We start from the raw sequence: 14,440 nt of genomic DNA, 5'->3' as shown, positions 1-14,440 counted from the left end.
CAGATGTGCCTCTGATCTAATGTCGCTGCGGCGGTAGTTTAGGCCTGCAGCTGCAGCTATGATTTGACCCCTAGCCTGGGAACTTCCGCATGCCAAAAGAGCAGCCCTAAAAAGACCAAAGGAAAAAAAAACAAAAAGAGTAAAAGGAAAGCATGGCAGGTACACAATAAAGTCAATATATCATCATGCTGAGCCACCTCCTTTCCATGTCTATTGCTCACAACTAGATTCACCAATGAATAGTGTTCAAGTAAGAGAAAACTGTAGCCAATACTATTTAACAATCACCTAGACTCAGTAAGAAAAATCCCTTTAAAAAAATCATCTCCTATACCTGGCATCAATAATTCTACCAATTTATATAAAATAAATAATGTGCCACACTCAGCCCCAACCAAAACCAGTTAAGAAAGGAAAATACTTTCTGGGAATTTTTCTTCCCCCCAGATTCATCTTTGATTCATACACATTTCTTTTCCAGGTGAAAAGTCTTCCACAGATGACAAAGCTGACTGTAAAGCCTTAGAAGAGTAGTTGAAACCACGGAGATTAAAGCGGTTCTCTCTCTCCTTTGTGTAAGAGAGAACTTTTAAAGATGGGCAAGTTCATTTAAAAACAGAAAACTAATATCAAACTGATTTTTAAAAACAAAACAAAACCTCCAAACAAATGGGAAGACAAATGAAAAATCCTTGATCAGCTTTTTGATTCAGAGCTGTGTCAGACCACGCAAAAAGAGCAGCTAATTGTATTAGATGTGAAAATTTACTCTGTGTAGGAAAAGGTACCAATTCATGTAGATGTTTTCATGTCTAAACTATGCCAATAGTCTCAGTACAAATAATAGATGTAGTTGGTCTTATACCACCTAGAATAACCTACCAAACACCCCACTATACAACAATTCTTCATAAAGCCACCTGCCTCAGCCAGAGACTGCAGTCTGTGAAGAAAAGATTGATGTAACACAGTAAGAGTCTAACCACAACCTTTTCCTCTTTCCCTTTTTTGTTTGAAAAAGGTTAAGATTATAAATATTAAAAACTTAATTTGACTGGATAATGAATATCTGGAACATCCAGCTGCTTCTTTTTCATCAAATTCAATACTTTGCAAATTCTCACATCATTAGCAATTCACATGAAGATGGTTATAAGCCAAACATGATGAATGCTGCTAGATATACAAAAATTAATCTTATATTACACGCTCAGAACCAAATCTCTCTCAGCTTGTGAGGCACCGCTAAAAGGAACACTTTTATTGAAAGAAGAGTTTAATTGGAATATTGGAATATGGTTGAAGACACTTGTTTCACTTCAGAGGCCATACTCTTTAGAAGGGCAATTTACCTTTCTCCCGGCTCATTGATAACTTAAAACTGACTTCAGGTTCAGCTTGGCCATCGCTCCCCTCAGGAAACGCCTTCTGGTTTGCCAAGCACAAGTTCAGCCCATCATTTTCCCACTCACCTATCTAGCCCTCTCCCCACCGCCTCCCCTACAAATCACAGTACTTAACCTTCACCTTGTTTTGTAATTGCTTGCTTAGCTGTCTCTAACCCTCACTGAACTAAAAGCTCTGTGAAAGCAGGAAAGGCACTTTTCTTGCTTAATGTTCTACCCTCTGTACCTGCACCATGCCTGGCACAGGATAGGTACTAAAAAATTCTGAAAGAACGAATGGAGGAAATGTGACAAGAAGCCAGAGACTACAGATCAAGTGGGTATTTTTAACTCTCAAATAAATAGAATGTGATTTAAATAATGCAGAAAGTTCTTTTTCCAGTTCTTGGCATCACATATAGAAGCTTGTTAAAATATGTTCACTGTGAAAGCAGTAAAACTCTATTATATGGACTATTTGGGAGATAAAGAAATGAAAAATCACTTATGATCACAAAGATAATTGCAATGTTTGAGGTCTTTTGTCCTCAAAAGGTGTTAAAGCCTATATCAAAACTCACTGAAGACAAGAACACATGATTCTGTGTAGTGCCCAGCAGACCAATGAATTCTCTGATGTCACAAAGTCCACTGCAACAAAGAGCCAGATTTCCTACCAAACTGTTGCGTCGCTAGTTTAATAACAACAAATCCTAACGTCTTGTATTAACTCCATCTGTGCTAATTCCACAGTTCCAAAGGAGGAATCAGAAATGAAAGCCAAAGAGTAAACCACAGCCTGGACCAATACGTAAGATGGTTGAAGATGAGAAAAGAAGGCAGAAACTATCAAAGCAAGCCCTCTCCTCTATATCTACTTTCAAAAATAGCAAAAACTTGGGAGCTTCCAGTGGAGTTCAGGCATCTGCTGCTGACTCACCAGCGGACATTCTTCTGTACTATGGGTAGACTCTCTCCTCCCCCTATTTCACAGCTTTGTTTCTGAGGATAAATGGAGTTATTAATGGCAGAATTCTTAAAATTCCTTAGAAGGAACTCAGGTTGTATAATTTTCTTCGTCCTTGGGACCACCTTATAAGCAAGGTATTTCTTTTTGTCATGCTGACATAAAGGAGTTGAATTTTATATATCAGAACCTCTTAAAATTTTTTTGTTAATTTTTTGCCTTTTTTTTTTTTTAGGGCCACACGGGTGGCACAGGGAAGTTCCCTGGCTAGGGGTCGAATTGGAGCTACAGCTGCTGGCCTACGCCACAGCCACAGCAATGTGGGATCCAGGCCGAGTCTGCAACCTACACCACAGCTCACAGCAACGTTTTAACCCACTAAGCGAGGTTTGGGATTGAAACTACATCCTCGTAGATGCTAGTTGGGTTCGTTAACCGCTGAGCCACAATAGGAACTCCTCAGAATCTCTTTTGAATCTCAGTCTTAGAGATGACAATTCTGATAACTCTACAGAGGGTTAAGGATGGTTTAAATTCTCCTGCAGCTATGCACTGAGCTGAGGAGGAAGACAGAGGTACAAATTCTTTAAAATCCTATCAGACTTCCCTGAGGAGGAATTACTGACCCCAAGTTCAGTTGTTCTCCACTAAATCTGGCTCTCCTTTGCCGATTTCCTACTGACTAAGTGTCTCACCAGGTAGACAAAAGTGTTACTTGTGCTGAATATCTATGGGTGTCACCTGAATGAAGGAAAAAGAAACACACAAAGGAAACTTTCAAAGAAATTAGTTGATACTATTGGTATATCCAATCCCATGTAAACTCATATTTGAAAACCCTAGATTTATATCCACAAAATGACCTAGAGGGAGAGTAAAGACGACGGAGAGGCTGGGACACTAGCTGTTCCTGGAATTACTGAGCAAGAGCTAGAAATGGGGCAGCAAATAAAACCTGTGAACAAGCTAGGAGGATCCTCTAAAGCTGACATCACAACATCTTAGCATCTAGTCATGTTCATAAGAGGCAAAGAAAAAAGACATAGCAAAACTGGAACAATACAGGAAAACTGTATTTGGTGCTATTATTATGCATAGCAGTAGCATAATATTATGCAGTAGCTATGCATAATAATACTACTGTCAAAATTCTAGTGTACATGGAGTACACTGGAAGACTTTTTTTTGGTCTTTTGCCTTTTTAGGGCTGCACCCATGGCACACAGAGGTTCCCGGGGGAGGGGTTGAATCGGAACTACAGCTGCTGGCCTCTGCCACAGCCACAGCAACACAGGATCTGAGCCACGTCTGTGACCTACACCACAGCTCACAGCAACACTGGATCCTTAATCCACTGAGCGAGGCCAGGATTGAACTGGCATCCTCATGGATCCTAGTCAGGTTCGTTAACTGCTGAGTCATGAAAGGAACTCCTAGAATACTTTTTCTTATCCAAAACAATGTGGTCTTAGTTTACATATATCTTTACTCATTGCCATTGAGGTAATTTCAAGAGAGAAGGAAAAATGACAGTATAAACAGAAACTTCACAGGCAGACTATTTATTACTCGTTAACTTACCTTAAACCCTGCCTTCTGGCCCAGGAATGGAAAACAGGTTTTATCTTGTATACCAATCCCAAGTGATTGATGGAGCCTATCTGAGAACTGCCAGGGCTAAATGGAAAGGAGTACAGACAAAGCCTATCCTGGATGAGGGATGAGGAAATTAAGCACAAGGAATATGTATGGCCATCCTGGGTCTAGTCCAGGGGTTCTCAACTGTGAGGGATTTCACTCCCTAAGGGATATCTGGCAATGTCTGAAGATATTTCATGTTATCCCAGCTGGGGAGGTGCTAATAGTAAAGGATGATGCTAAACAGTCTAGAACGACCCCAAATCCCCCAAAGCAAGGAATCATCTGGGCCAGAATGTCAATGAGGCTGAGTCTGGGAAACCATGGTCTAGTGAAATCTATCCTATGATTAGTCCATGGGTGAGGTCTTCAGCCAAAGACATTAAATCTGTCTTGGGGTGGTTTTCCTGCACTACTTCTCCTAATGCCAGAGTAATCCTTTATAACTTGATTGGAGTATTAGAAGCAAGGAGTTGATTTGATTCAGGCAGATCTACACTGATCTGTCCCTAACTTGTACTGTGATCACAAATTACTTCATCCCATCAAGGCTTGTTTTTTTTTTTTTTTTTTTTAACCTATAAGAAGAGGGGGTTGGACTAAATAATCACTGTGCTCATACAAAGGACAAAACTGCTAGGAAGCCCCTAAATGCACTTAAGGAATAAAGCCCTAGTTGATAGTCTTGTCAACAAAAGACAATTTTCTTCAGCTTAAGACAAGTTTATCAATTCCTTGCAATCTCTGATAATGCAGTTTCTAGTTATGTATGAACTTAAAACTATTTTAACTTTCATATAAGGCTTAGATATTCCCATCTGAACCTTTGTCACTGAATTAGATGCTATGACACCTCTTGCCCCTCATCACTGCACCATGTGAATTTGGCTTCTTCCAATTCTCCCAACATCTATTCTGTCATCTCCTTACCATTTACCTACAAGGACTGGTGATATAGCTGCTTATCATTATACTTCTTTTACTCTCCTTTTATCTCCTTCACCAATCAATTAATCAATACAAATATTTCAGAGCCTTTCTCTGTGCTTATGACATGAATGTTGGGGAGATGAGTAGAGGCTAGAGTTGAAAGTGTTGGTATAAAAAGACAGAGTTTGTAGCTACAAAGCTATAGGCTAAGGAAGAGGATGAAACACATGTGAATAAGATACTAGAGAACAAGTAATATTATCTAGGTTGAAGCAGGGAAATGTCACAAAGAGGGTATGAACTGCCAGAAGAATGAAATGAAATGTCTGCTGTGCATAGGTTAAGGGTGATCCAAAAACTATCATAAAAAATTTTAGAAAAAAGTCCTTATGAATCAGATACCTAATATCAGACATTATGCCAGTGATTTCAAAGGTTGGCTCTGTTTTAAAAGTATGTCAGACAGATGTGGAAAATTTGGCCGAAGAACAAACTATGAGAACAAATTAAACTTTTCTCCAGAAATGTATACGTGTATGTGTGACTGGGTCACCTTGCTGTACAGTAGAAAACTGACAGAACACTGTAAACCAGCTATAATGGAAAAAAATAAAAATCATTAAATATAAAATAAAATAAAATAAAATAAAATGTTTCCTCTCATCTAAAAAAAAAAAAAAAAAAAAAAAAAGAGTTCTCTCCAGAGAGTAAAATTACACAGAAACATTCGGAAGTTAATGATATAAAATCATATGGGTTAAGTTATATCACACTCATAGAAACAATTCTGAAAGAGGGACATTTATGTAAGAATAAAAAGGGCAACAGACTTAACTACACTGATAGTTCATCAAAGTGTGGACATGTGCACCAAGAAGCTTTCTGAAGCAGAGTCTGCATATTTACTCATAGAGGTCAATTTCTAAAGACTAGGATTATGTCCTGAACCTAAATTATTTAACACTTAATATTTATATATTTTTCTAAATCCTAATAAATTATTTTCACCTGTGGTGCTTCTTATGGTAGTAAAGCTACTATTAGTTATCTAGTCTGCAAAACTAGAAAGCTATTGTGTCCACTACCTAGTTTTCCAATAGCAAACGTCTCAGGTTTCTGGCGTTACTTGGGAAGACTGTATTTTGGACAAGTCATTTTCACTACTGTAAAATAATTGTTTGAACGAGCACAAGATAAAAATGAAGAGGAACTTTGAAAATATCTCCCTATAGCATTTGCTCCTAAGGGATGATCTTTTTGAGATCTTTTCGTAATGTTTTTGGTGAAAACTAGATTATAGCTCTTTGTGGCCTATTTTTTCAACTCTGAACTTTCCAGACTAGCACTTGAAGGGTTCCAACAAGTTCCTCTTCCCTTTAAGCATATTAACTTCATCTGCCATTAGCACCTCCCTTGTGCCTAAACAGGTTCATTAATTTAGAATGTCCAGGCAGTTCAATATTTTCAACTTTTATTTTATTTTTATTTTTTGTCTTCCTCAGCAACACCTGTGGCACATGTACGTTCCCAGGCTAAGGGTTGAATTGGAGCTGCAGCTGCCAGCCTACACCACAGCCACAGCAATGTGGGATATGAGCTGCATCTGCCACCTACACCACAGTTCAAGGCAACGCTGGATTCTTAACCAATGCGCGAGACCAGGGATCAAACCAGTGTCCTCATGAATACTAGGGTTTGTTACTGCTGAGCCATATTGGGAACTCCCAATATTTTCAGCTTTTAAATCAACAGGCTCTCAATATAACCTAATACACAGTACTCTGAAAACAAATGCTGAGCAAGTCATTCATCACATTTCATCTGTTTTTGGCATGGCAGCAAATAAGTCCATATTAAAATGAACAGGTTCTCGTCTGAGAGAATGTCAAGGGCTGTTTATGTATGAGTTTTTCATTATTTTATGTTTCTTAATTTTATATCAAAGAATGTTAAGTATAACTGCCCTTTTAAAAAATTCAGAGATAATTTTTAACAACAATCTCCACAGAGTTCGACGGTGAATCCAAATAAAATCTTACCTCCGTCTGCACTAAACATACCTTAGAACATCAGATACTTAAGCATAAAGGATTCAGAAAGAGAGATAAGAAAAAGGGAATAGAATAAGCAGGAGAAACTACAACCGTGTATCACTCTTTATCTGTTAGCAGGAATTACAGACACAGTAAAAGGCCCCTAAAATGAGAAAAGACTGAGACATTGTCTCCACACATCTTCTGAACTTATTAAAAGGAGAGCTGCTATGAATGGTAAAAACACACCTGATTTGATTTCCCACATCATCACTGTCTGATTCTTCGGAGCTTCTATACTTATCAGGATCTGGAAGTGTGCTTGGATCAAACCCATCAGTGTCGTCGTCACTCCAATCGAGAAAAGCTTCCTCTTCATCTTTGGCCTAAGAAAACACAAGAGAAAGCGTGGTTTCAGAAAAGAGCTGATAAACAATCAGGTCTTATTTCTAACGCCAAATAAATACCCCAATTGAGATCCACAAATTAGAAGCCTTCTATTCTGGTGGAAGCCTCTGTGACTTTCAGAGCCATAATCACTTGCGCTGAGAAAGAAAACCTACATCATTTCAAAAACAAAACAAAATATGGTCAAAAAGTAAATAGTTTAAATCCCTTAAATGAAATATGGGAAAAAATTGAGTTTAATTACTTCCCTGTAAATCAACTATCAAGGAAATAAAGTATAAAATAGTTTTCGTGCTCCTGGCATGATGCAAGTTTCAAGACTACCAAAAATATCAGGTGAAAATATAAAAGGCCAGAAAAAGAGTACAGAAACATGTCTCATCATTTTATGATGACAGCAAGTCTTAAACTAACAATCAGATCTGTTCAAGCTCATTAACGGTGGTGGGGTGGGGGTGGGGTGGGGGGCTTCTAAACACAAATTAATGAAAAAAATAGGATGAAGACCAAGATACAGAAAATGCAGTGACACACTGAAGAAGTTGGGAACTATTTAGTTTCATGCAACTAGGCAGGTAAGATTTTTTGCTTTTGTTTTGCAGTGATTTATTTTTGTCAAAGAACAAAGTAACAGAATGTTAAAATAAATTCACTACATATTTATGTACTGAATAACCCTTATAACGAATTTATTGCGGGCAGATTGGTTTTGTCACCTGATAGATGCTAGATGAGAAATTACAAACAAGCACTGTCACATGTGTTTATTCGATTATAAGCAGTAAGCAGGACCAAAAAAACAAATTTCTAGATGAATATCTCTTAGTTACCATCTTTATGGTAACTATAATTCTTCTTCACACCATATGAGACAAGCTCCATTGATTCTTTGACTTCAAATATTTAATGCTCCCAGGAACTGAATAACAACTCAGAATAGCATAGCAACTGACTGTGCAGGCCCCTGCTGAAGTCCCCTAACACTTTCTGAACAGCTCTCCCTGGATAGCCTCTAACATAACAAAAGCAAGAAGAAGTAAAGAAAATAAGGATTAGTCACCACTGCCAAAGTCCTTTATGGCTTTCCAGGTAAAGTTTCCTGCTAAAAATAAAAGGTCTGGAAATAAATATCAGAAGGGAAAAAGAAAAGGCTGCCATTAGAGTTTTAAGCAGCACACTCAACAGCATACTATTGGTCCGCTTGAAAATAATCAAGGATATCAACAAAAATTGAATGTCATCATACACTCAAGAACACCAATCTCCCGGGCTACAAAATATTTCCAATTTTCCAGTCTGATGCTTTCAGAGGCATCTGCTATCTAAAGGTGGAAACCAAAGCAATTCTCAAGGTTTTTTGGTCTCGGGGTACTTTTATGCTTAAAAAATATGAAGGACTCCAAAGAGTTTCTGTTAATGTGGATAATATCTATTGACATTTACTGTATTATAAGTTAAAACAAAATTTTAAAAAATTCATTCATTTAAAATAAATATTACTCTACATTAATATAAACAGTATTTTTATGAAAATAGCTACAATCTCCAATACAAAAGAACTTTATTTTATATTTCTGCAAGTCACTTTAATGTCTAGTTTAGAAAAAGATATCTGGATTCTCCTATCTGCTTCTGCATCAATACTTTCTGGTTAAATATATGAAGAAAATCTAGTTTCTCAAAGATGGGGGTTGGGAAACGGAGAAGTACTTCAATGGCTTTCTTTTTTTAAAATATAGGTTTCTTGAGGCAAGAAACACTGTTAACACAGTGGGCTGACTCCTCCTGACCAGGGAGAGCTGACCTTGGGCTCCTGGTCATGTCTGTTTTTATAACCCGGGGACAGGAGAGGTCTCAGGATACACCTGCTGACCTGCTGACTGGCTGGGGAAAGAGGGGTCTTATACTCTTGCTGGTTGGCTGGGCATGTATAAAGCCCCTATAGGGGTGGAGTGAGGAGCAGGCCCCATACCTTTCCTAGTAGGGGCTGGAAGGAGTAGGCCAGGTTGATCAAGGGAGGGAGGGGGCATTACAATGAGATGGGTGGGGCGATAACAAGGTGCTGGTAATTCTCTGGTTCAGAGGCTTTGAGTTCAGTCTCCTTGATGGGGCCTTGAAGTCCCACATTCCCCCCTCTTCTTGAGGGCTCATGTCTAACTGCCTGTCTATTTCCCTCTCTGGCACCTGGGAATCCAGATTACACGGGAAAAGGGAGCAATGATGGCTCTGGCTGCTTAACAGCCTTTTAAAATAAATTCAGTTACTCTTTGATAGTACAGTAAAAACTGATGAATGATAGCTTCTTAAAAAGTAGTTGCCAGGAGTTCCCTTGTGGTGCAGCTGGTTAAGGATCCAGCACTGTCACTGCAGCACCTGGGTCCCTGTTGTGGCACAGGTTTGATCCCTGGCCTGGGAATTTCTACATTCTATAGGTGAAGCAAAACAAAAAAAAAACTTGCAATGTGGAATCTGAAGCCACTAATAATACACTTTCTGTAATCTGCTACATTAAAACCCACTGGTCTACTTTGAGGTTTGAATAGATATCTTGCCTGTGAATGATTTCACAATGTCATGCATTAGTCATTTGGAAAATAGTAATTCACTAAATTATGCATATCTTCCTTATACAAATCTTCAAATATTCCACATTTCATTATATACTATTTTTTAAAATAACATTTCTTATAGTCACTGTCATTATCACTTAAAAATGTCTTTCAAAGTATTGGGAAACTATTGGCTGATACAAGATTTCTAAAGTCAAATATTGGAAAGTATTAGTGAATATAAGCTTTCCAGAATTCTAACTTTTTCTTCAAAGCTTGAATTTTATCATTAGCAACAAATAATTTCAGTTTTTTCCTTGAAGTATAAGCAACAAGTGTCATTTTCATCTGGATGTTTTCAAATTTTTCTCTTTATCTTATAGCAGTGAGATTGTGGTGTATCTAGGAATGGTTTTCTTTGTGTTCATCTTTCTTGGAGCTCTGCAATCTTCTTAGATCTATCAATGTTTTTCACTAAATTTGAAAAGCTTTTAGCTAATATTTCTTCAGATATTTTTATGCCTCTTCCTCACCATTCCCTCCACGATTGCAAGAACATCTATCTTAGTCTACTTCACAGTTCTCTTAGGTTTGGTTCATCTTTCTTCAATCTTTTTTTCTGTTCTGTTTTTTTTGTTTGTTTCTTTGTTTTTTGCTGTTGCTTTCTTTTGACACTGCCAAACTGTTCTTTAGCCACCTAGCAGAAATATTACAGTAATTGTATCTTAAGGTCTAAGACCGGGTTTGTTTTTGTTTTGTTTATAGTTTCCATTGCTCTGGGAGGCTCTCTGTTATTCATACCTATATTTTCCTTTAATTCTTCAAACATATTTCCCATTCTTTTAACATACTTAAAATAGCTTCTTTGAAATCTTTGCCAAATTCAAATCTGGGCTAAGAGTTTCAATTGATTGTCTTTTTCTTGGCCATGGATCACAATTTCCTGCTTAACTGCATGTTAGTATTTTTGTGGAAAACTAGACACTACAGGTAATATATTATAGAGACACTGAATTCTGTCAGGTTTTTCTGAGGATTACTGTATTTCTATTCTAATAGGCAGTTACTTTGCCTGGATTCAAACTGCAAAATCTCTCTATGGTACTCAGGTGCTTATATCTCACCTCCATTTTATTCTTATGGCTTCCAACTGATGCTTTTTTAGCCTGGTTTCCTATGGGTCTTCCCCCAGTCTGTGAAATGTCACATTCAGCCAAGGACTTAGGCAGAACTGGGCTCACTTTCTCTGTGATTTCCCTTCTTCTTGGGGTTTCTCCTAATTTCCAGTTGCTCTGTTGGCTCCAGGATCTGGACTCTGACACAAGCAGAATGTTTCAACTAATTGTATTTTAACATCTAAAACCATTTAATATGCTCCTTTAACATTTACTATAAAGCAGGTGGCCTTCACAAAGTATCTACAATATGATAGAAATAAATTAGGAAGTTAGTATAAATACCTAACTCAATATTGCACTGTACATGTTTATCTATTTGAAGGAAAACAGTAATTCAAAATGATGAAAATTTACTTTTAAATGGATAAAATACTACTTGGATTTGTGTTACAATGACTCTCCTGTAGTTGATGACATTCAAGTCTTGCTATTTCCTAACCTATGACTGCACTGTTGATGCCAGACCATATTGTCTGTGCTGTATTACATTCCTAATTCATGACAATGACAAAGAAATTTAAGTTGGCAATCACTCCTTTTAGAAATAAAATTTCAACCTACTAAAAGTGTAGAGATGATGGAAGAAAGACATTTTCACATTGATCTTTTTTGTCTTTTAGTTTATTTTTTTAATGGTTAGAAATACGTAACTATAAAATGTATAACCTCTGTTAAAAAGTATAATGTGCCTTTAACCTATTAAAAATAGAAATACTATCATTTAAAATAACCATAAAGTATAAACAAAAGGCACTAAGTAAAAAAGGTATTGCCGTAATGAAAACACTCTGAGAAAAGTACTGGGTTTATCTTTTAGGCAAAGGTCTAGTTTAGAAGTATGCTCTTTCTAGTTTTATAAGGTGGCAAAGAAAATGAACATTCTAGCTGTTGTGTCTCTTTATATCCTTGTGATTTCAGAGCTATTTAAAAGGTAATTTATAAATATGGCACTATCCTTTTATCGCCCTCTGGAATCATTTTCATGAGAGACAACACAAATACTATGATACACCTATCACCTCCCAAATAACTGTGACCTATCGATGTGTTAGAATATCATGGCTGGAAACTCACCCCTCTAAGTAAAAGTGAACAATTTAAGTATTTTAGCAGGAGACTAAATTTGTACCTTACAGATGCTGCACCCTGGCAGCAATGGGAAGGGTGGATGGAGGGTTTAAGAGAATAGGATATCAGTTTAAAAACTACAATAATCCAAGTAAGACAAGGGATTCAGTGAAGGAAGCAGCAGTGGAGATGGAGGTGGAGAACAGGTATGAGAGGTGTTAAGGAAGGAGAACAAACTAGACTGCAGACTACATGGGTACACAGTGTATTTCGGAGAATGAATATGCTCATAATCATAGTGGCACATGTTAAATATGGTCTAAGAAATATTACGAAGATGCTTTTTAAAAATGCCTTCCTTCAACCAATTTTTATGAAGAAGACACATGACAGACACACTACTAGGTTCTGGGGATGTAGCAGTGAATAAGACAAAGTCCCTGCCCTGATGCTAAAATAAACTATTCTAGGATAGTTATCCACATAAACACCAAAATGAAAGCTATGTTCCATTTCTGGGAAAGCAGCCGATCAAGACTGAGTTGAATCCATCAGCCCTGCTAAATTCCTAACATCTGGTAGAATGACTGCAGTCTTCGACTTATGGGTCCTGGATGTCAACATGCCTCTTTCTCTTCAGGAAAGAGGCTGGAACCTGCAACCACTCCACCCTCTCTGCCAATCACTCTCCCATCTCCTCCCACCCTCCCAGCTTAAACAAAACAAGAAGCCCTACTGTCACATCCACACTTCTCTCTTAAGGCCCGGTGGAAAAAAAAGAAAGTAGTTCATACATATCAGGATATCAGGGTCACCTCTATGAACTGGCTGTTCCTGAAATACAGTTTCAGAACCTCTGAGAAAATATTTCACCTAAAATAGGAATGACTTTTCCTAAAATACTTATTTGGAAGACTCAATTAAAAGTAGGGCAGTTAAAAATATCCAGAGAAGAAATGTAACCCAATGAGCTTTTTAGTCTGCTTTCATTATGATGAGAAGAAATAGACGGGAAGTAGCATTTTTCTACAACAAATTTATGAAGTGCTCCGACATACATTATCTTACTTGATCTTCAAATTCTATGAAGTAGGAGGAAAAATTATTGTTTCCATTTTTCAAAATAAAGAAACTGTGATTCAGATGACTAAACAGCTTAATCATGCAAACCTGCATGTATGCTAGGTATACATCACCTTGAATCTCAACTTTTACATTTTTTTTTTTTTTTTTTTTTTTGCTATTTCTTGGGCCGCTCCCCACGGCATATGGAGGTTCCCAGGCTAGGGGTCTAATCAGAGCTGTAGCCACTGGCTTACGCCAGAGCCACAGCAACGCGGGATCTGAGCCGCGTCTGCAACCTACACCACAGCTCTCGGCAACGCTGGATCGTTAACCCACTGAGCAAGGGCAGAGACCGAACCCACAACCTCATGATTCCTAGTCGGACTCGTCAACCACTGTGCCACGACGGGAACTCCAACTTTTACCATTTTTAAAGCTTTGAACTTTCTACTTGTACAATTACTTCTTCAGAGCCAAGCTTATTTTATAAGTATCATAAAACAAGGAGGATGCTTTCTCAGTTACCCTGTGTGTGTCCATCTCTACTTTCACTACCCTTGTCTCCCAAGCCTCTCTTTTCTGTTGTGTGGAATATTAGTGTTTTCTGATACCAAATATGTGGTGTCTTTTCAATACTAATTCTTCAATGCCAAATGAGTGTGTATCAACTCAATTCAATTCTGACACTATGCAGAGTTAGCCTAGACCTCCTGGGGAAAGGGCTCAGTCCCACAAGACTGCCCATACTTCAGATGCCAGCTGCAAAATGCAGTCACCAAGCTACCTGCAATTCTACCCGGCTGACTACGGATTCAGGGATTCTCACGACTCCCTCCTCAGGTTTGATAATTCCCTAGAATGACTCCCAGAACTCAGGAAAGTTTATTTATTTAAAGGATACAACTCAGGAATAGCCAAAAGGAAGAAACGCATAGGACAAGGTATGCAGGGGGGATTGGGTTCAGAGTTTCCATGTCTTCTCCGGGTGGGCTGCCTTCCAGCCCAACACACATTCACCACCCTAGAAGTTCTCAGAATCTTGTTGTTCTAGAGTTCTTGTAACTCAATTTCTAGGCCCAACCTCCTGCCAGGAAGGGCGATGGGGCTAGAGTCCATCCACTAATCATATGCTTGGTCTTTCTGGTGACCAGTCCCTACTCTGAAGCTATCTAGAGATCCCACCCTGAGTCACTTTATTAGCATAAATTCAAGGGTGTTG

The 14,440-nt window shown here is 38.1% G+C and overlaps 1 protein-coding gene across 1 annotated transcript in view; it reads right to left on the bottom strand.

The window, feature by feature from the left end:
• Positions 1-14,440, bottom strand: part of DDX10 (DEAD-box helicase 10) — a 259,403-nt gene that overhangs the window by 21,304 nt on the left and 223,659 nt on the right. Inside the window, exon 17 of the mRNA XM_021062753.1 lies at positions 7,203-7,339. Coding sequence (XP_020918412.1) covers positions 7,203-7,339 — 137 coding nt within the window. The remainder of the gene's footprint in view (positions 1-7,202; positions 7,340-14,440) is intronic.

Source organism: Sus scrofa, chromosome 9, assembly GCF_000003025.6.
Source record: "Sus scrofa isolate TJ Tabasco breed Duroc chromosome 9, Sscrofa11.1, whole genome shotgun sequence".
NCBI classification, from domain to species: domain Eukaryota; kingdom Metazoa; phylum Chordata; class Mammalia; order Artiodactyla; family Suidae; genus Sus; species Sus scrofa.
This window is presented reverse-complemented; position numbering and strand designations above follow the sequence as displayed.